The 20529-nt window shown below is 34.1% G+C and overlaps 1 protein-coding gene across 1 annotated transcript; it reads right to left on the bottom strand.

Annotated features, from left to right (window-relative positions):
* Positions 1–13807: 13807 nt before the first annotated feature.
* On the bottom strand, positions 13808–16451 carry LOC145572005 (uncharacterized). The gene is made up of 5 exons (XM_081631027.1): positions 15851–16451; positions 15657–15717; positions 15011–15537; positions 14661–14862; positions 13808–14124 (listed from the first exon to the last, which is right to left on the bottom strand). Exons 1-5 carry the CDS (start codon positions 15854–15856, stop codon positions 14105–14107), a joined length of 816 nt encoding a protein of 271 aa, XP_081487153.1. The 5' UTR covers positions 15857–16451; the 3' UTR covers positions 13808–14104.
* Positions 16452–20529: the final 4078 nt, after the last annotated feature.

Here is a 20529-nt window from a genome sequence, read left to right as displayed (position 1 = left end):
AGCCAATGCGTCTGTCAATACATATGGTTTACGTCTTACCTTAGATCATATACATCTCACTAGAAATTTTCGAATATAAAGAACCAAGCTTCCTCCATTCATCCCTCTCCCTTCCTATTACATTCAGTCTGACACATACATCCATACATGATAGTTCCTCTGTTCTTCGATCTCAAATCTCGAGTTTTCTACATCAGCTGACATGGAAATCTCAAATTAAGTGTCCACCCTTTGGTTTTTTTGGGGTCATTTACATATCACATTATTAGATTTTTACACGATTACATAGTAGACTGTCCAATAACCTGTTATTGTTATTAATTGAATTACCATGATTGATACGATCAAGGCATTCTAAACTCGGATTATTCTTTTGGAAGGAAGTAAATCCTGTGGTTCATTCTGGCTTACTTATTTTCTTGTTCTTTCAGACTTAACATTAAAGCCAATTGTATAAAATGCTAGCCTTATTTTACTTTTTGCATACTCCAACATATAAAAACAAATATCTCGATAACAAAATCTATATTCTATACATAATAATAATACGAAGTACTAATGTGCTATATATACTGATCAACCTCATCTAAGCAACATTTGAGCAAACAAAAATTTTGTTCAGTGCCAAGTGCTATATATACTAATGTGCTATAATACGTAGTATATGTAATCAAAGCAGTAAACATTAAAATTTCTGAAACAAGGGCACACAGTGCCAAGTAACTCAATACTGTCCAGTTTTCTGTCCCCTCAATCCATCTTCCATCGTGACACAACCCTGTATAAAGATTATCGTGATCCTGAACCTTATATAAATGATTATCGTGTTTCTGAACCTTATATAAATCCTACAATTTACTCTGAACTCTGAAGGCAACTTAAAAAACACCATTGTGCACCTCTAGAAACTGGCATATACATCAAGGGATCAAAAAGGTACTAATGTGCTATATATACTGATCTACCTCATCTAAGCAACATTTGAGCAAACAAAAATTTTGAGTTAGAGGCTAAAAGAAGCCGCTAGTTTATTAAATTACACATGTACAATTAATAAGTTATACGAAGTATGATATTTGCAAACAAGTTTTGTGCAATGGAAAAGTTCCTGTTACAAAGTGAATATTTGAAAACAAGTTTTTTGCAAACAAGTTTTGTGCAATGGAAAAGTTCCTGTTACAAAGTGACACTTCGTAATTAAGTATTTGTAATCGAAGTACGAAGTAGTAAATATTGAAATATCTGGAACGAGAGCACATAGTGCCAAGTGATTCAATATTGTCCAGTTTGCTGTCACGCTTCAAGAGTTTGAAACAGTAGACAGCCACCATGACACTGCACCAATGGAATGTAACATCAGATGAAGCAGGAGTAAGTCCCAGCTAGCATTATGGAACAGAGATTATAGGATTAAGTAAGGAATAGTTCAATCATTTCCTTGAGAAACTCTTAATGTATCAAAAAGCCCCCCAAATTGAGATGTCTATAACTATGATCAGAATAAACAAAACTTCTGTTCTGGAGTTTTGTCATCATCCATCTGCATACCAATATCCTTGGCCATATATCCAACTCACCACACCTAACACTCTAACAGGGCTAACACCATCCAATTCAAACCATCTGAAGAGCCCTCTGAGACAGGATGGACTTCAGCAATCTGCAATCTACAAATTCATCCAATATGCTTTCATAATTTAAAGTGCCGAGGAAGGGATCCACGTTTACTTTGCAATTGCAGAATCTCTCTAGCAAAATCTAGGTATCCTGTCACCAAAAGCCCATTCAGAACACGATTGTAGATAAACTTTGTAGGAAGAAACCCTCTTTCCACCATCTCAATCACCAGCCTACCTGCGACAACCAAGACCTCCGATTCCTTCCTCACAAAAGTGGAACCTATCAAGATATTGTAAGTATCTTTATTTGGCAAGCACCTCCAAGACTCCATCAAATCAAAAAACATCCTCTGCTCAATATCCCCAGCATCACAATAGTACCTAATCAACATATTACAAGTTTGAACATTGGGATGACATCCATCATTCTTCATCAACTCAACAAACTCCATTGCCCTATCCATCTCCCCTACGTGACACAACCCTCCAATAAAAAAATTATAAGTCACAGAATTAGCTACATACCCCTTCATCCCCACCTCCTCAAACAAAACAATCACATTATCTCAATAGTATGGATCAAAGCATCATAAGTCGCAAAATTTAAAAGAACCCCTTCTTCCACATCTCATCAAACAACCTCGTAGTATTTGAAACCTCCCCTAAAACCCCAAACCCATGAATTAAAGTAGTGTAAGTAACCACATCAATCTCACAATCCCTCTTCTTCATCTCCTTGAAAAAGTAAAAACACATGGTATATTATAACTAACAACATCAACCCAAATTCTTATAAAGCATTATAATCACATGAAATGAAATCAATTAATCGAAAAGGATAAAAGAACAATCCATATCACAATTAAAAGAACAATCCATATCACAAATTCTGAAACAGAAAATGAAAATATACTACCTATGTTCATACATGACAGCTTCGAAAATTATGAATAGATTGGTTAGAGCGCATTTTGTGCATAATTTGGCGTACATCTTGATAATCATAGTCAGGTCTGTAAAAGATATTACGAATGCTCCCCAAGCGGCTTCGAATCCGGTAAAGCTCCCCACCCTGTTCGCATTCATCTCCCTTCAATCGAGTCCAAGACAAGTGAACAGGTTTGGTCATCTTGACCCGAGTAAAATAAGCATATGGGGCAACTTTAATCAGATTATCGGAATACTTCTCCCAACCTTTTTCAGTATCATCAAGGATGATCAACATTTCTGGGTTTGACAAATAAGGCTCAAGCTCCGATAAAGAATTCGAGTTTTGGAGGCAGATCATCTTAAAGTAGTTAGCACCGTCTCGATCAAGAAGCCTGCGCATGACATCTACATACTTAGGAGAGTGTTTGGAGTACATAACTATGTCATAACTGGGTCGTAATACCTCCAGAAAACTTCGAATGTAAGGTCTGAGTTTAACTGTTGATTTCAGAGGGTAGAATAGCACATGTAATTGCCCTTCTTTTAGATCCCGTTGAACACCAGATTCGCCCATATACTCACGATCATACTTTGCGTAATCACACCAATCAATCATATCAACCAGCGTATTATCGAAATTGATCAAAATGCAGAGCTTCTTCCGTTCAGTGCTCTTTGAATAATATGTCTCAATCCATTCCTCCCACCATAAATAATTAGAGTATTTATAGATGTGGGAAAGTGTGCCCCTTTAGGGTTAATGACCTAGAATAATGTGCCCTGATTGGCGGCGCAATCAGGTGAGGGCATGTGTCGTGTTAGGGGCGCCATTTTGCGGCTTTTTCGGGATTTGGGCCTCCTGATGTAAGGAGGCAATTTTCTCTCATTTCAGGTGCTTTTTATGTTTGACACGTGTCATCTTTTTATACGAATTTGTGTCGCCCATGATTAGGCCACGTGTTAGGGTATTTTTTACCCTAAACTTGACTTGTCAATTTTTAGGAAAAATAGGGAAAAATAATCTCAACTTTTAATTATTTTTAAATATAATCCGAATATTGAAGGTCATTTGTTTTTGTTGGTCCTAAATGACCGATTGAAAAGGTAATTTGTTTATTATTATTTTTTCGTAGTTTGACCCCCTTTGAAGCTCTGACCACCCTTTTAAGCAACCACCACCATGTCCACCTGGCTTCCCCTTTCCCTTTCATTATTTGCTTTCAGTAATCTCAACTTTTGATTATTTTTAAATGGCAAAAGCTAACGAATGTCGCGGGGGCATTGGATAAGCTGGCTAAAAGTAGAAAGATTAAATTAAAATTAACATTAATTACACCGATCGATGCGTGATTTTGTCATGCTTTCCCAAATTAACACCATTTTAAGTAATATTTTAAATGCTTATCTAACGCCCCGGGGGCGTTCGTTAGCAAGATCTTTTTTTAAATATAATCTGAATTTTGAAGATCATTTGTTTTCGTTGGTCATAAATAACTGATTGAAAAGGTAATTTGTTTATTATTATTTTTTCCCCTTTGAAGCTCTGACCACCCTTTTAAGCAACCACCACCATGTCCACCTGGTTTCCCCTTTCCCTTTTCACCAAACTTTTTTTTCTATTTTGCACCCAAGCGCCGATGATCCTTTTTTTCCATCTCTCTCTTTCCTTCTCGCATCTCTTTAATTTATCTCTCCACTTCGAATTGGTGGTAGGGGATAAGGAGGAGGGAGGTTTCGGTTGTAGGAAAGGGGAGGAGAAAGGTTTCGATGGCGGGGAAGGGCTTCGATGGTGGGGGGAGGTTAGGAAAGTACTTTTAGTGATGGGGGAAGTAGAGTATAATGGTTTTCGATGATGGGGGAAGTGGAGTAGGGTGGTTTCAGTGGTAAGGAAAGGAAAGGGGAAGTTGTTCAGTGACAGTGACAGGGGAATGTAGGGTGGTGATTGGTGGTAGTGGTTGTGGGGAGGGCGTGGCCAGTGGTGGTGGATGGGGATGGAGATGATGGTTGGCATGGGATATAGAGGGTTTTTATATTCATTTTTTTCTTTTTTTTTTTTGGGCCACTTGTTGACACGTGTCATCATAACTTGTTACAACAGATTATTGATTGGTTGGGACTAATGAAAGCGGATGACCCTCAAGGTTCAAATTATTTAAAAATAATTTAAAGTTGGGATTATTAAAAACAAATAGCCTAAAATTGGGATTGTTTTTATCAGTTTATAATAATATAATATAGATATAGTGCAATATTTGTATAAGTAAGTGTAAGGAATATTTCAAGCATTACGATAACCCCAAACTTGAACCCCACTGTGATCATACACTAAAGTACGGTGGCGTTCCAAAGGGAAAGACAAAGAGCAAAAAGAGTAGGAACTTGTAAACCCAAAAGACAATCCAAAAGGACCATCAACTACTCCATAAGGTCTTGAACCAAACAGGGTCCGGGGATGAGGGTACGAATCCAATCTACAAAAGAAAAGACCCGCCCTATAAAATAGGCCTCTACTTTGTTCTGCTCGTATTCATGTGCGCTTTTCGAATAACATACAAACATTATATTAAACCTACCCTGTTTAATCTATGTTGGTTGAATATTAATGCACAAATAAGACTATTATTGGCGATCACTTGAGTTAAAATCACATTAGCCTAAACCAAATTAATAATTATCTTATTAAGCGTGATTTCAAGTACAAATTCCCTTTAACAATCATAAAAGGTGTGATCAAGCAATAACAATAATATATAAATAATAATCAATAAATAATAATAACGATGATAATAGCATGACAAGGCATAATATAGCTTAATAATAATAGCAAGATCCTAGGCATGATACTAACAAGATTAATAACAAACCCTAGCATGTCACTAAACAATAAAGAACAAAGCTTTAAACCTAACATGGCACTAACATGATATTAGAAAGATAAGAGGCATCCTAAACATGATACTAGAAAGCAATAATAACATCCTAACATGATACTAGGAAGCAGTAAAAGCATCCTAACATGATACCAGGAATTAACAATAATAAGCATGCAATCTACATTGTGAAAGAAATAGAGAGTAAGCTAATCTACTTACTTTGAAGCCTCGTACCTCTTTCTAATAACAAAATACACAAGCTAGTAAACTTCAATGAAAATAATAAACAATAATTAAAGAATTAAAGAATAATCAAATTAAATAAAGTTTAGACTAGTTTTGGACCAAACCCTCAGAAATTATCAACCTTTCACGTCTAGGGCGAAGGCAACTTCGAACTTGGCTAAGAGACTCTAAGTCTTGTGAATGCGGAATATTGTGTTTTGAAAAAAAGGTAGTTTAGAAAGAGAGAGAAAAATAAGAATTAAGTAATTCTTGATGAGAGAATAGAGAGAATTGATTGGAAGAATAGATGAGAGTTGATGAGAGATCATGAATAAAAACGGAGGTTTGAGACCCTATTTATAAGGAAAAAGTCCGGAAAATCATAGAATTTGATAAGGAATAAAACTCCACTCTGTCGCTAACAAACCGACCTTGTCGCCAGAAATTTATCCTGTCGCGAGGCGACAAAACTGTCGTTTGGCGACAGAGACAGTTTTTGCGAATTTTGTTTTTATCATATCTTTTGATCTAGAATTCCAAATAAGTCATATAATATGTCGTTGGAAAGCTCTTGAAGTCTACTTTCTAATGCAATTAGAATCAAATTAAAATCTTTTGTAGATAAAAAGATATGGACGAAATAGTAAAAGGGTGTCAGTTTTGGATAGAGTTTCGTATATCTTTAATATCTTTTTCGTTATAGCTCGGATTTATTATTATAATATATCATTGGAAAGATAATTTCAAGATCTATCCAACCATATAAAATTTGGATAAAAATTATGAGGCACGAAAATAATATCTGACTATCTTTGAACATCTTTAAATCCGAATAGAATTAGGAAAGTTTTTAAAAAAGGAAAGTTTAATTCAAATCAAATTCCATGATCTTATCTTTTCAAAAAAGGATAATTAAGATATTTTAGAAACTTATAGAAGATTCTAATCAATCCTAATTAGTTTAGGAATAGGATTAAACCTTTGGACCCTCCTCATGATCATTGGGTCGTAGGTAAAATCCGGTTTGGGCCTAGTTTAGTATTTTGGCCATAACTTCCTCATTATTCATCGGAATTGGGCTTATAATATATCGTTGGAAAGGTCTTTTCGAGCCCCATCCATCTACACCATTATTGGACCCTTATCATGGACCAAAATAAACTGAAATAGACGTTTTCAAATAAATAAGGTCATTTTCAAAAACAGAGAGAGAAGAATTTAATTAAAACTAAACCGCAACACTTGACTTTCGAACCACTTTCACCTAATTCGATAATAACACAACGTGCAAGGCATTCATCACTGGGTTTGGTTTTGGGGAGACACAAATGGGTGTCTACAATAAGTGACACAATATTTAAATAAAAAAAAACAAAGGAAGTATATAATCGTACATACCAAATGCATCCATTCGGTGTAGTATTCATAGTTTAATAAGTTATTCGAAACAAAGACCATAAAACTAAATACTGATTTAGATAATAACAGAGATAGTAACATATCAAATAAATTTTAGGCAAAAGCTAACGAACGCCCCGGGGGCGTTGGATAAGCTAGCTAAAAGTAGAAAGATTAAATTAAAATGAACATTAATTACACCGATCGACACGTGATTTTGTCATATTTTCCCAAATTAATACCATTTTAGGCAATATTTTAAATGCTTATCCAACGCCTTGGGGGCGCTCGTTAGCAAGACCCTAAGTTTTAATTTCATTAACGGTTTAATAAATTTTAATTTCATAACAGATTTCATAACGATTTAATAAAAGTTTTGTTGACCTTTGATTATTAGATTAATTAATAAATGTATGGGTAGATATTGATAAGGTACATAAAAGTGCCGATATCAAATCTTTTAGGCATGGGTCGGGTTACAACTACAGATCTATCGGTAATTGTTTATAACGGCATGAAGTGCGATCGCTCTATATACACCACGTGGCATGAGATGATTGGCGTCTATGTTATTTGCATGACATGCAGGCAGTTGAACTCTCTATAAATAAGCAATTTAATCCTTCATTTAGAGGTAATAAAAAATACTCTATCTCTCTCTCTCTTCCTTTATTCATTTTCTTAAACAACTTCTAACTTTATTATCGGAGTGGTTATCCCCGGACTCACCCCGGGGTTAGCTAATCCTCATTATCTGTGTATGTGCTTAGTTGGACGATAAGGTTTTTGTGGATCTTGGATACGGGTTGTCAGGTTACCTCTAGAACGAACAATAACCACATGTTTCCTTGGTTCCATACCTTTGTTGTTGTTGTTTTAACTTTAAAGGCTCAATATATGCAACAAGACTTTCTAACAATATTATTTTGGACTACGAAAAAATTTTACTTTGTAAATTAAAATTAATCTATCTTAGCTTAAGTGTTAGGTATATTGGTAATGAAGATGCTGATGGAGAAATGCCAGGTGGATACCAAGCTGGCAACAACACGCAAAAGGTGTGAGGCTCAATCATAACAGAATATAGCTGGAGGAGAATTAAGTTTGTTAAGTAGATAGTTACAACCACTTGTAATAAATAGAGCTATTAGAGCTATTTTTCACAATTCACTCAATTACTCTTTCTCTCTCATCTTTCTCCCTCTAGAAATTCTCTCTGTAAATTTTTCTATTCTAATGCATTAGTTCTAGTTTTTTCCCAAGCACGAACTCTGCGGACAGTGCGATGAAGGCCTTAAATCTGGTGTTCTTTACTGTTTTAATTCATTGCTCAGCTTCCGTTGTTCAACTTTGACATGGTATCAGAGCAAATACGGTGACGATCTTGGATTTATTTTTGTTGGATCTTCTTCTCTGCTTCATTTGAGGTATTTTGCGATTGATTAGTTTTTCCTCAAAGTTCTTTACGATTCTTGGTGATTTTGTCTGTAATCTGCATCTTTTTAGCTCGATCGTTGTTCTTTTGTTCATATTTGCTCGCATTTGCTCGATTTGTTCGTCTGAGTCTTCGTTGATTCGATTCTATTTTGCTCGATTAATTTCTGGTGATTTGGTGATTTCTGGCGAATTTTTGTGCGATTTCTGCATCGTTATTGATCAATTTGTTGATTATTGATCATATTCTACTCAAGCTGTTCTTCATTTCAATTTCGTCATGGGAACTTCTGTTGATCCTTCTCAAAATCCTACTTCTCCTTTTTACCTTCATCCGTCTGATAGTCCTGGTCAGAAACTTGTGAATTTCAAGTTTGATGGAAATTCTTATGGTGATTGGAAACGATCGATGTTAATTAGTCTGTCTGCCAAAAACAAACTCGGTTTCGTTGATGGTAACTTGATTAAACCTGTTGTAACTGATGATACCTATCATGCTTGGGAGAGGTGCAACAATATGATCATTTCTTGGTTGCTAGGTGTACTGGAGCAAGATATAGCTAGAAGTGTGCTATATTTTGGTACATCAAGGGAAATATGGCTAAATCTGGAGGAGCGATTTGGTCAGTCTTCTGGTGCTATGTTATATTCCTTACAGCAGGCTCTACAGGAAGTTAAACAAGGGACTGATAGTATCTCACACTACTATACTCAGATCAAAATGCTTTGGGATCAACTTGATGCGATTGATCCTATTCCTGTGTGCAATTGTACTAATTGTGCTTGTCAAATTACTCAGAGATTACTGAAATCTCAACAGGACAGGAGGCTAGTTGAGTTTCTAATGAAGTTAAATGATGGTTTTGAGGTGGTTCGGGGCAGCATCTTGCTACATAATCCTTTGCCTAACATCTCTTATGCATACAGACTCCTTATGCAGGAAGAAAAGCATAAACAACTCTATCAATCAACTATCTCTTCTACTGAGCCTATGGCTTTTGTTGTTAACAACAGAAGATACTATGATCAGGACAGGAGTAAGTAGAATTATCAGAGTTACAGAACTTATGATCAGAACTCCAGGAATCATGATCAAAGGAGGATTAACTATTACTGTGATCATTGTAAAGTCCCAGGGCATAGCATTCAGAGATGCTACAAGCTCAAACGATATCCCCCGGGAAATCAGTTTGATAAAGGGAAGAAGGTGGCTGCTAATGCAGATTTTGGTGAACATAATGAGTGTATTGACCAATCTGATGAAATCACTCTCTCTGGGGCTCAGTACAAGAAGTACATGGAGTTTCAAATGGCTCAAGTGAATACTCCTACTCAGGCTTCTTCTTCTTCTGTTGATTCTGCTATGAACAACAAGTCAGCACATGTTGCAGGTAAATTCTGCCTCACCTCTTCTCTATGTGCTAATTGGATTTTGGATAGTGGTGCAACCGATCACATGTGTTATGATAGGAATCTGTTTGACACCTTGACTGAATTTAATGGTCCTGAGAACCTTATAACCATTCCAAATGGTAAAAGAATTGTTGTCACACACTCAGGGTCTATTAACTTGAATAAACACATAACTTTGTATAATGTGTTGCTTGTTCCTGAGTTTAGGTATAATATGATCTCTATACCTAAACTATGCAAAGACCTCAATTGTCATGCCACTTTTACTAATTCTGAATGTTACATTCAGGGCTCTTCAATGAAGCCAACTCTTCTTGGTAATCTCAAGAATGGCCTGTACTGCTTAGAGGATTCTGTTCTTCATAAGAAGCTTGATTCATCTACTCTGGTAGCTAACACTACTTCTTTGGTTGTAAATAGTAGTGAGTCTAATAAGGCCAAATTATGGCATCTTAGAATGGGTCACTTACCTGTTAATAGACTTCATTACATAGTTTCTGATTTTTGTAATAAGGCTAGTGACTTAGATTGTTTATGTCAGATATGTCCTGCTGTCAGACAATCTAGAAACTCTTTTCCTGTGAGTTTTATCAAGTCTAAAGCTATTTTTGACTTGTTGCATATTGATATTTGGGGACCAAATCCGGATCCCACTTACAATGGTTGTAAAATTTTCCTCACCATGTTGATGATTTTAGTAGAATGACTTGGATTTTCTTGATGCATTATAAGTCTAATGTTGTCAAAGTTTTCAAGAACTTTGTCTTCTTTGTGGAAAATCAGTTTCATACTACTATTAAGGGTGTTAGGAGTGATAATTCTCTTGAGTTGAGTGAAGGAGAGTTAAAGAAGTTCTATCTTAAGAAGGGTATGTACCATCAAACCAGCTGTGTAGACACACCTCAGCAAAATGGTGTGGTGGAGAGAAAACATAAGCATTTGCTTGAGACTTCAAGGGCTTTATTTTTCCAAGCTAAGTTGCCAATTCAGTTTTGGGGGGAATGTGTTCTCTGTGCTGTACATCTCATTAATAGGATGCCATTACAGATTCTTGAAAATTGTTCACCCTATGAGAAATTATTTGGTCATCCTCCTGCCCTTAGTTACTTGAGAGTTTTTGGGTGCCTTTGTTTTGTTTCTACTCCAAATCAGCACAGGACTAAATTTGAGTCAAGGGCAGAACCTCATGTTTTTGTTGGATATTCAACCTCTCAAAAGGGTTACAAGGTCTTAAACCTTGATACATTAAAAATTCATGTATCCAGGGATGTTGTTTTTCATGAACAACATTTCCCTTACCATTACACCCATACAGAACAACCAAAATTCTTTCTTCCTATAGCAACTGACTTCACCTCATTTCCTTATGACTCAATACCTGTCATAATCAGGCAAACTTCTCCACCTCAATCACCACCTTCCTCTTCCAATCCATATCATTCACCTCTCACAGATTCTTTCCACTCCTCTCCCAATTCTGATTCTACTTCTTCCCTGGACACCTCTAACTTCTTTCCTCAGATTGATCCTATTGTTCCTTCTACTGTCAGAAAAAGTACTAGACCTACAAAATTTCCCTCTCACTTTGATACCTTCATTTGTAATATCAGTGATTCTTCTCCTCCTTTACACTGGTGTGGCTTGGTCAGATTTGATGATATTTCTTCTTCTATTCATAGTCTAATAGCTTCTACAGAGGTTTTAAAGGAACCTATATCCTATAATGAGGCTGTGAAGGATAATAGGTGGATTGAGGCAATGAATAAAGAATTGGCAGCTTTGGAGAGAAATAAAACTTGGATTATGGTGACTCTACCTGCTGGAAAGAAGGCCATTGGATGTAAATGGGTCTTTAGGATCAAGTTCAAGGCTGATGGGACTGTTGAGAGGTTTAAGGCCAGATTAGTGGCTAAGGGGTATAATCAAAAGTGGGGGACAGACTATGATGAAACTTTTTCTCCTGTGATTAAGATGGCAACAATTAGATGTATTCTTACTATTGCTGCTAGTAAGGGCTGGGATGTGCATCAACTAGATGTTAACAATGCATTCTTGCATGGTGATTTATATGAGGAAGTTTACATGGTTGCTCCTGAAGGATATCATAACCCTGAGCATAACGTTTGCAAACTTGTCAAATCATTGTATGGCCTCAAACAAGCTTCTAGACAATGGTTTGCCAAGTTAGTGGGGGAATTGAGAGGCTTGGGTTATGTGCAGTCCAAGGATGATTATTCTCTATTCATAAAGAAAGAGAATGCTTTAATCACTATAGTGGCTGTATATGTGGATGATATGATTGCCACCGGAAGCAATAAAAAAGAGATACTAGAGTTAAAAAGACATTTGGATGCAGTGTTCAGCATCAAAGACTTGGGGATTCTGAGTTACTTTCTTGGGATAGAAGTTGGATACCTGACTAATGGAATTACTATGACACAAAACAAGTTCACAAGGGAGTTGTTACAAGAAGCAGGAATTGATGAGGATAAGACTGCAGTAACACCTCTACCTGTAAACTTAAAACTTGACTCAGAAGAAGGGGAAGTGTATAAAGATCCAAGCAGATACAGATGCTTAATTGGGAAACTAAATTTTCTCACACATACAAGGCCAGATTTGTGTTTCATAGTACAACATCTAAGTCAATTTTTATAAGAACCAAGAATGCCACATTACAAAGCTCTGCATCATACTCTGAGATACATCAATGGAACTCAGGAACAAGGAATTTTGCTAAAAGGTGCAGACAAGCTGATATTACAAGCCTATTCAGACTCTGATTGGGGAGTCTGCCTGGATAGCAGGAGGTCAATCTCAGGCTATGTTATGCTGTTAGGAAGATCACCTATAAGTTGGAAATCAAAGAAGCAGGGCATAGTGTCAAAAAGTCCTTCAGAGGCAGAATATAAAGCTATGTCAGTAGCAGCAAGTGAAGTAACCTGGTTAGTAAGAGTGCTAGAAGAGTTTGGGATACAAGATTTGAAACCTGTCACTTTACACTGTGACAATCAGAGTGCCATACACATTGCCAAAAATCCTGTACACCATGAAAGGACAAAGCACATCGAGATTGATGTCCATTTCACAAGAGACAAGGTGATTGAAGGTCTTTTGCAGATAACTTACATACCAACTACAGCTCAGATTGCAGATGTGTTCACAAAGGTTATGCCATCAGCACAGTTCAATGAGTTGTGTACCAAACTTGGAATGATTAACAGCATGCCAAGTTTGAGTGGGGGTGTTAGATATATTGGTAATGAAGATGTTAATGGAGAAAGGCCAGGTGGATACCAAGCTGGCAACAACACGCAAAAGGTGTGAGGCTCAATCATAATAGAATATAGCTGGAGGAGAATTAAGTTTGTTAAGTAGATAGTTACAACCACTTGTAATAAATAGAGCTATTTTTCACAATTCACTCAATTACTCTTTCTCTCTCATCTTTCTCCCTCTAGAAATTCTCTCTGTAAATTCTTCTATTCTAATGCATTAGTTCTAGTTTTTGCCCAAGCACGAACTCTGCGGACAGTGCGATGAAGGCCTTAAATCTGGTGTTCTTTACTGTTTTAATTCATTGCTCAGCTTCCGTTGTTCAACTTTGACATTAAGTATTATGCACGTCTTGCATTCATTTCTTAGCTTGTGTGTATTAAGATCTGACGTCAATAGTGTTCAACCTGATTTAATTACTGAACACAGCTACAATTATGTTCAAATTCATTTGATTACTAACATACTAGTTTAACCAAATGCAAATTTTATATGTGAATGCTAAAACTGTTAAATAGTTAGTTAAAGTAAAATATGTGAATACCGAAAGTATTAAATAGTTAGTCATTGTAAAATATGTTAATATGAAAAAAGTCAAATTGTTATAATTATAGAGGGAAAAAACGGAGGAAGCTTTCTACCTCTGGCTAGTATATGGTACGGAGGAAGAAGTGAGAGCGCAACTTGTCTTATTCCCTTAAAGATCAAGTCATATACATTTAAATGTCTTCATAATCTTGGGTGATAGTCTACAATATATAGACAATTGATAATGTACAACATCCATCTAGCAAAATATAACAAAAACTAGTACGAGTAGTACATTTTAGTCACTAAATTACCCCTTATATTTAGTGTTTTTTTTTTTTTTTCGGGCATTGAATAACCTTTGATCTTATTTAAGCTAATACTCGATTTGCCTCTTTTGTCCGCTCTTCATAGCTCTAGCACAACAACTGTCCAAACAAAGGAAAGAAGAACAAAATAAGGCACATATTACCTATCAAACCACAAGGGGAGGAAGGAATTAGTACAATTATTAGTTTGAATGAAAAGAAGGCTCCATTTCCTGAAAATGAATTGGTATAAAGTCGATTTATAATCAAATTTTGGGTACGATAAGTCACATATTCGAATTTCCCAAGTCTCATTATTTATAATTTTTAAAGTTATTTTTACTAGGTAACATACAAAGTTATACGAAGTATATGCCTTTATCATCAACACAACACATAAAACATATGATTCAAGTGATTTTGGTATTTACAAGTTCTAACGAATCTAAAGCATGAAATCCCTATTCAAGTATATAATAATTATTCGATTGACTGTATTTTCTTTATACATTGACAATTCATCCTGTCTTAGCCTCATCATAGGTGAACATTATATTCAATTTACTTACCATCAATTAATTCAAATATACTTGAAAAATACAAGTAAATTAAATCTAGGATCAAAGTTCATAACATCAGACAGAAAGAGAGCTTACATTCATCATCTGTTGTGATCCAACTCCCTGTCTTACGAGCACATTCGTCGTACTTAATCGAAGGAGGAGCTGAAGCTGCAGAACAAGTAGTGGAACAACTCTGTACTTCCCATGCTATACTAATCTTTGGAGATTCATTTGTTATTTCATCATCAAAACCTCCTGATTTTACCGTTGCTGATTTATTCCTAAAGTGCATCACCTTAACAGCCGGAAAAAAAAAAAAAAAAAAAAAAAAAGTCACGTTAATAATGTAACTTAAACTAGTGACATGACAACTAAATCTGAATCACGACAGTTAAAAAAAAAGAAAAAAATATCTGCCTATGCACATACGCATTTTGTCATACCTTTTTTCCGAATTTCCCTCCTTTTTCAGATTTAGCAGCAGCAGCCCATCTCAGAAGCTCCTTCATCCTCGAAATCGTCTTATTTTTATTACCATCTCCTTTATTTGATCTGTCTTTCTTCTGATCAGACTGTCTACAATGCCGCTTCTGATCATCTGCATTGCTGCTTGTTGTTGTTGTTGATGATGATGATGAATTCGTCGAATCACTAATTGGCAAGACCTTATTTCCAACATGAGAATTTAGATCCGCCTTCTGATTATTTTTCCCAAGACCGCGAATCAGATCTTCCTTCATCTTCATTGATAAAATATAACGTCGTTGTTGCTGTGTTAGCCTCGGGCTAAGGCTGCTTAATCTATTCTGATTAAGTGTCCTAGAAAAATATGTTCTTGAGTTACCTCTCCTAAGTAACAAACCTATGTACCTCAAGTTCTTACAGTCTAAGGACGTTTCTTCGGGTTTTCGAACCTGGTTAAGATCTCTTTTTCTCTTGTAAGAAACTACCTCTTTTGATTGATCCCTTACTGCAAAACATCAGGAAAACAAATGCTGTTTATGAATATACATATACAAATAAGCGCGATAAATCATTAGAACTCGATCGAATGTGTCGTTTAAGGTCAGTTTATGTATGTTACTATACCCTGATTGGAGAGATCAGCCTGTTTTTGATCATGTGCTACCTTGAATAACCACTGAAGAACCTGTTATATATTAATGTGTTAATTGTAGGATTAGAAAAGCCTAATTATTATGTGTTAGTACTAATTAAATAATTAGTGTGACAAAAAAGAAAGGAATTTTGATGGGATCATCAAAAAGTACTGCAAAGTTCACCTGCATGGCAATGAATGTGCCTTATATACTAGCAGACTTTCCTTGCTAATTTTTGAAGAAATCAGATTAATTTTTTAATCTTAATAATTTGGATTTTTTCTTTTCTTCTTCTTTTTTTTTTTTTTTTTTTTTTTTTTTTTTTTTTTTTTTTTTGGGTCAACTGGACAGCACAAAGGAGATCTATCTGTGCTGTCTTTGTGACTTGTGTAGCAAAAAAGATTCTTGTCTAAGTAGTTGCAAATCTTGGAAGAAGAAGAAGACAATTCAAGAGAGTTTAATTATAGTGGAAACTGGAAAATCTAAGGGAAAGTGTTAGGAAAGGGAGACAACTTGGCATAGAGTGGGGGCTGGTTGGCCTTGTGATTCAATTTTGCATATAATGTGGAAGGGTAGTATTATATAGTACCGGAAACTCACGTACTACTTTCTCATTAGTTCGGAATTAGTTATCACTTGTTAGGTTATGTACTCCAAATCAGTTGCAATTAGTATAAAGCTTGATCTTTAGAGATTCATAACTTAAGATCAGATCGAAAGTTTAGATTTTTTTTGAGTGGTATTGGTGCATGGCAATCTTTTGTGCCACGTACTTGAAATTGATATTAACTAAATTTCAGTCCGCCAAACCATCAATGAATGTAGTATTTTTCATAATTGAGAATTTGAGATACCGTAAGGGTCATTTTCTTAGGGGGTGTAGAGTTGTGGGATACATTTGGTTAATGAGTATCAATCAAACAATAGAATGAAATTAGTAAGAAAAAGATGGGTGCAGGTTATTTATCCGTGAAATGATCAATCAATGCATTTAGTGCACAATAAGTTAATGCTAGTATGCTACATATCTTTGCTAGCTATAGTATGTAGGTTTATTTTAGTGAAAGGAGCAAGATTCAAGTTAATCAACCAATTAGATTGTATTAATTATGACCTTATGGGTGTTTTAGAAAGCATTTAACTATTATATTGTATAAATTATAAAAAGTTAGCTAAAATGAAACACGAGTTTTATGTGTTGCGTTCTTGTTATATCAAGGATCAAGATTCAAAACTGATCAAGATGTGTTTCTAATAAAGTCATAAGGGCAAAATTAAGTTATATCGGACTTTTTATTTGTCATCTTTTAAACCAAATACGGTTGTAGTATTATACTGTAATAAATAATTAGAAAAAAATTCGGTGAATCTAACATTTTTCCATTACCATTAAGAAAAAAAAAAAAGAAAAAAAAACGACCATTTTTCAGAAAAAAACAATCCATGTGATTTTTATTTTTCCGGTTTGATAACCCACATGACTTTTTTTAGGTGATGATAATTAGTGTTTATACTAGATACTCCATATGACTTTAATTTGTTGCCTCCCATAATTATCACTTGAGAGATAGTAGGACTAAAGACTAATTGCCGTTTAAGGTTCACGAGAATTGAAATCCATCCATCAACTGCATTACATAATTAAATTCTTTCATTCTTTGTAATAATTCATGCACAACATAACTAGATCACTAGACACTAGTTAATAATTATCTTCGATCTAATAATATCTATAATATATTTGTATATCTTTTTTTACCTTCTATTTTCTCCTATGGTCATTCCAATATGAACAATCTTATAAAATCAATTTTAAAGTTTCTTTTTGTATTGCCATTCCTTCGTCCAAAAAAAAAAAAAAAAAAAAAAAAAAAAAAGAGAAAGGTCAAACTTGGGGCAAAGGCAACTATTTATCAAAAGAGGTTTTTCAACCCTTTGCTAACCAAATAGAAGAAAACTACTCCGTAAAAGGAACTCTTTTTTCTTCTTTTTTTTTTTTTTTTTTTTGTTTGGTACAAGATTTATTCAACCGTCATAGGTTTGATGAAGAACCATTGTTTGATATTTTTTTTAATGTATTTGTTAAATTTAGATTTCATTTGTTAATAAATTGATTTATTTTTAAAAATAAAAATAAAATAAATGTCGGTCGTATATTTGAAGCATATATTCTCAAGTACATATGTACTCTTTCTCAAAACATAATATACGTGTTTTAAATGACAAGATCCTTATCATTAGCCACTACACAAAGAATTACATGCAATAGCAGGCACTTGCATTCCCATTCCCACTCAATCCTTCTCCCAAGTATTCAATTCTCGTAATAATGGTCCATAATTTCATATCTTTGATATAGTACATGAATTATGGACCTCATCTTAATCCACTATATACTTGTGTACATAAGTAGCAAACTTATAGTCCACAAAGAACTATACTAAGCAATTGCTCTCCCTCTCAATCCTTCTCAAAGCTATAAATTCATCAAATTAAATTCAATTGCTAATTGTTGATGGTTGAGCTTGTAAGAAAAAAAGATATTTTATTTGGTAATGAAAATAATGTTGGCAAAATGGGTTGTTAGATCCCAAGTGGGTCATAAATTAAACTAGCTAAACCACCGTATATGCTCACATGGGAGTGAGAAACCTACCAATCAACTACTAATCACAATCATAATTTTATGTTAATTTAATTAGTTTCTTAGAAAATGTTTTCTGCCAGAACAAACAGAAGTCTAATAATAAATGTTAATCATTCATACTCTATATAAGAGATCAATAACATCATCCAAACAACATTATGTGAAAATTTAATTTTCATGTCAGGCAAACAAGCAGTAAGGGCATGTTATGATTTAGTGAACTGAAGTGAACTGATTAGAGCTGAACTGAACTAAATTAAATAGAGCTGAAATAAATTATTTACGAGAGAAGAAAATTAAGAACTGATTGAAGGTGAACTGAACTAACCAAACTGAAATTAGGCTGAAGATAACTGGACCTTAATTATCTTCCAGTGGCGACCTTTATGTTCGTGTTAGAGGTTCACTGAAATTTCCTAATCAAAATATTCTAAGGACACACGTACATGTGGGGTGATGTGTCTCTATTCTCATCATTAGATATACGTGGGAGATGTGGCCTAATCTTAATGGTCAAACTTGATCTAGAAAGAGAGGGAATATAGGAAGATGTCCCCATTTTAGGGGAATTTGGAAGAAATAACATGATTTTCACTGCGCTAACAACAAAGAGATGCAAGACTAATTGTTCTTCATTTATGTTATTGTAGTATATTTGTATATGGACGGTGGTGTGATTTTTAATTTTTTTTAATGCATGTTCTTTGTGCTTGATTGGAAAGAAATTAATGAAAGGACTTTATGTCTTGAAATCCAATCGATTGAATAAGTTTTTATCCAATATATTTTAGTTTTTTTTTCTCAATCATCTTTATGTTGATGTTTTTCATCTACTTTTGATGTTGTAGGCCAAATAAAAAATTGTGGTTAAATCATGAAATTGATAATAAATTCTAACTTTTACTAAAAACATTCATTGACAAACTCAAAATTCCAAAAATTATATGGGTTGATGGAATTGAGGGAAGAGAACAACACACATTTAAGTTTATGATATATATATTTTTTGATGCAAAAAGTTTATGATATATATGATGACTTGTTAAGTTGTTATATAATTAAATTATAATTTTCTTCAAAAAAAAAATTATAATTCATGCAATTAAAACAATAATACACACCCGTCAAAAAAAAATTATGATAATAATACACATATACAAAGTATTAATTCGTCTCTTAGGAGACATTTGATACAAAGGATTAATTCAATAATGCATAGCAAAATAATGCGTTATTTCAATGCTTGATTGATACTTAGTATCATCACACTATCATCCTTTCCCCTCACGTTCCTTTAATTTCTCCAAGCATTTTCTACTTTTGTTGGAAATTTAGAGCTAAAGTTACATACATCTTAATGTTTAAATTTATAGCTAAAGGTGCATACATCTTAATCTTTTGATTTTGCAAAAGTAGATCTAAATTGTATAAAAAAAAAATCTTGGATTTGATTGATTATAGCCCCTTTTTTAAACTAAGATTATAGCCTAATTTAGTAAAACAAAATTTAGAAAAAATCAATTAATAATATCTCGTAAACATTTGTAACACAAAGTTTTCATTATCAATATCAATAACAATAATATTAATTTAATAATAATTAGGTTCAATAAGCAAGTCTTACGCTTATTGAATAATACTAAAACACGGAGTATCAAGGTATACTTTGGTATTTTAACAGTTACTTTAAAAAAGATACTCGTATTAAACTAGGTAAATGGACAAATTAATTGAAAAAACTTAATCATTGATAAGAAGAACTATTAAATTGTTACTATGTATGATTTAAATTTTATAGCCTAATCCATCTATTAACTTTTTCTAATCACTTTCTCAAATAACGTGCCAAAAAGACGTGTTGTAACTTACAAATATATATACTATGTAATAATAATATTTAAAAATAAATAAATAAATAAAAATAGAACATAAGAAGTATAGAGTATGTTTAGTTGGATTAACACTAAAGTAAAAGTGGCTCACATTATTTGAAAATTAAAACCTATATACTACGTAATAATAATATTTAAAAATAAATAAATAAAAATAAAACCTAAGAAGTATAGAGTATGTTTAGTGCTTTAGTCGGATTAACACTAAATTAAAAGTGGCTCACATTATTTGAAAATTAAAACCTCTAGTACTATTATTTACGCATGTGGTCTATATTAATTGAATGGATTATATTTTTCTGCAATCTTTTTATCAGTTAGAT

This window comes from Chenopodium album, chromosome 12 (genome assembly GCF_948465745.1).
Source record: "Chenopodium album chromosome 12, dcCheAlbu1.1, whole genome shotgun sequence".
NCBI classification, from domain to species: Eukaryota; Viridiplantae; Streptophyta; class Magnoliopsida; order Caryophyllales; family Amaranthaceae; genus Chenopodium; species Chenopodium album.
This window is presented reverse-complemented; position numbering and strand designations above follow the sequence as displayed.

Coding starts and splice junctions, on each gene's coding strand:
- LOC145572005 (XM_081631027.1), bottom strand. Junction 15,538..15,656: donor GGCTGATCTCTCCAATCAGG/GTATAGTAACAT, acceptor GATGTTTTGCAG/TAAGGGATCAATCAAAAGAG. Junction 14,125..14,660: donor GATCACAACAGATGATGAAT/GTAAGCTCTCTT, acceptor TTGTTTGGACAG/TTGTTGTGCTAGAGCTATGA.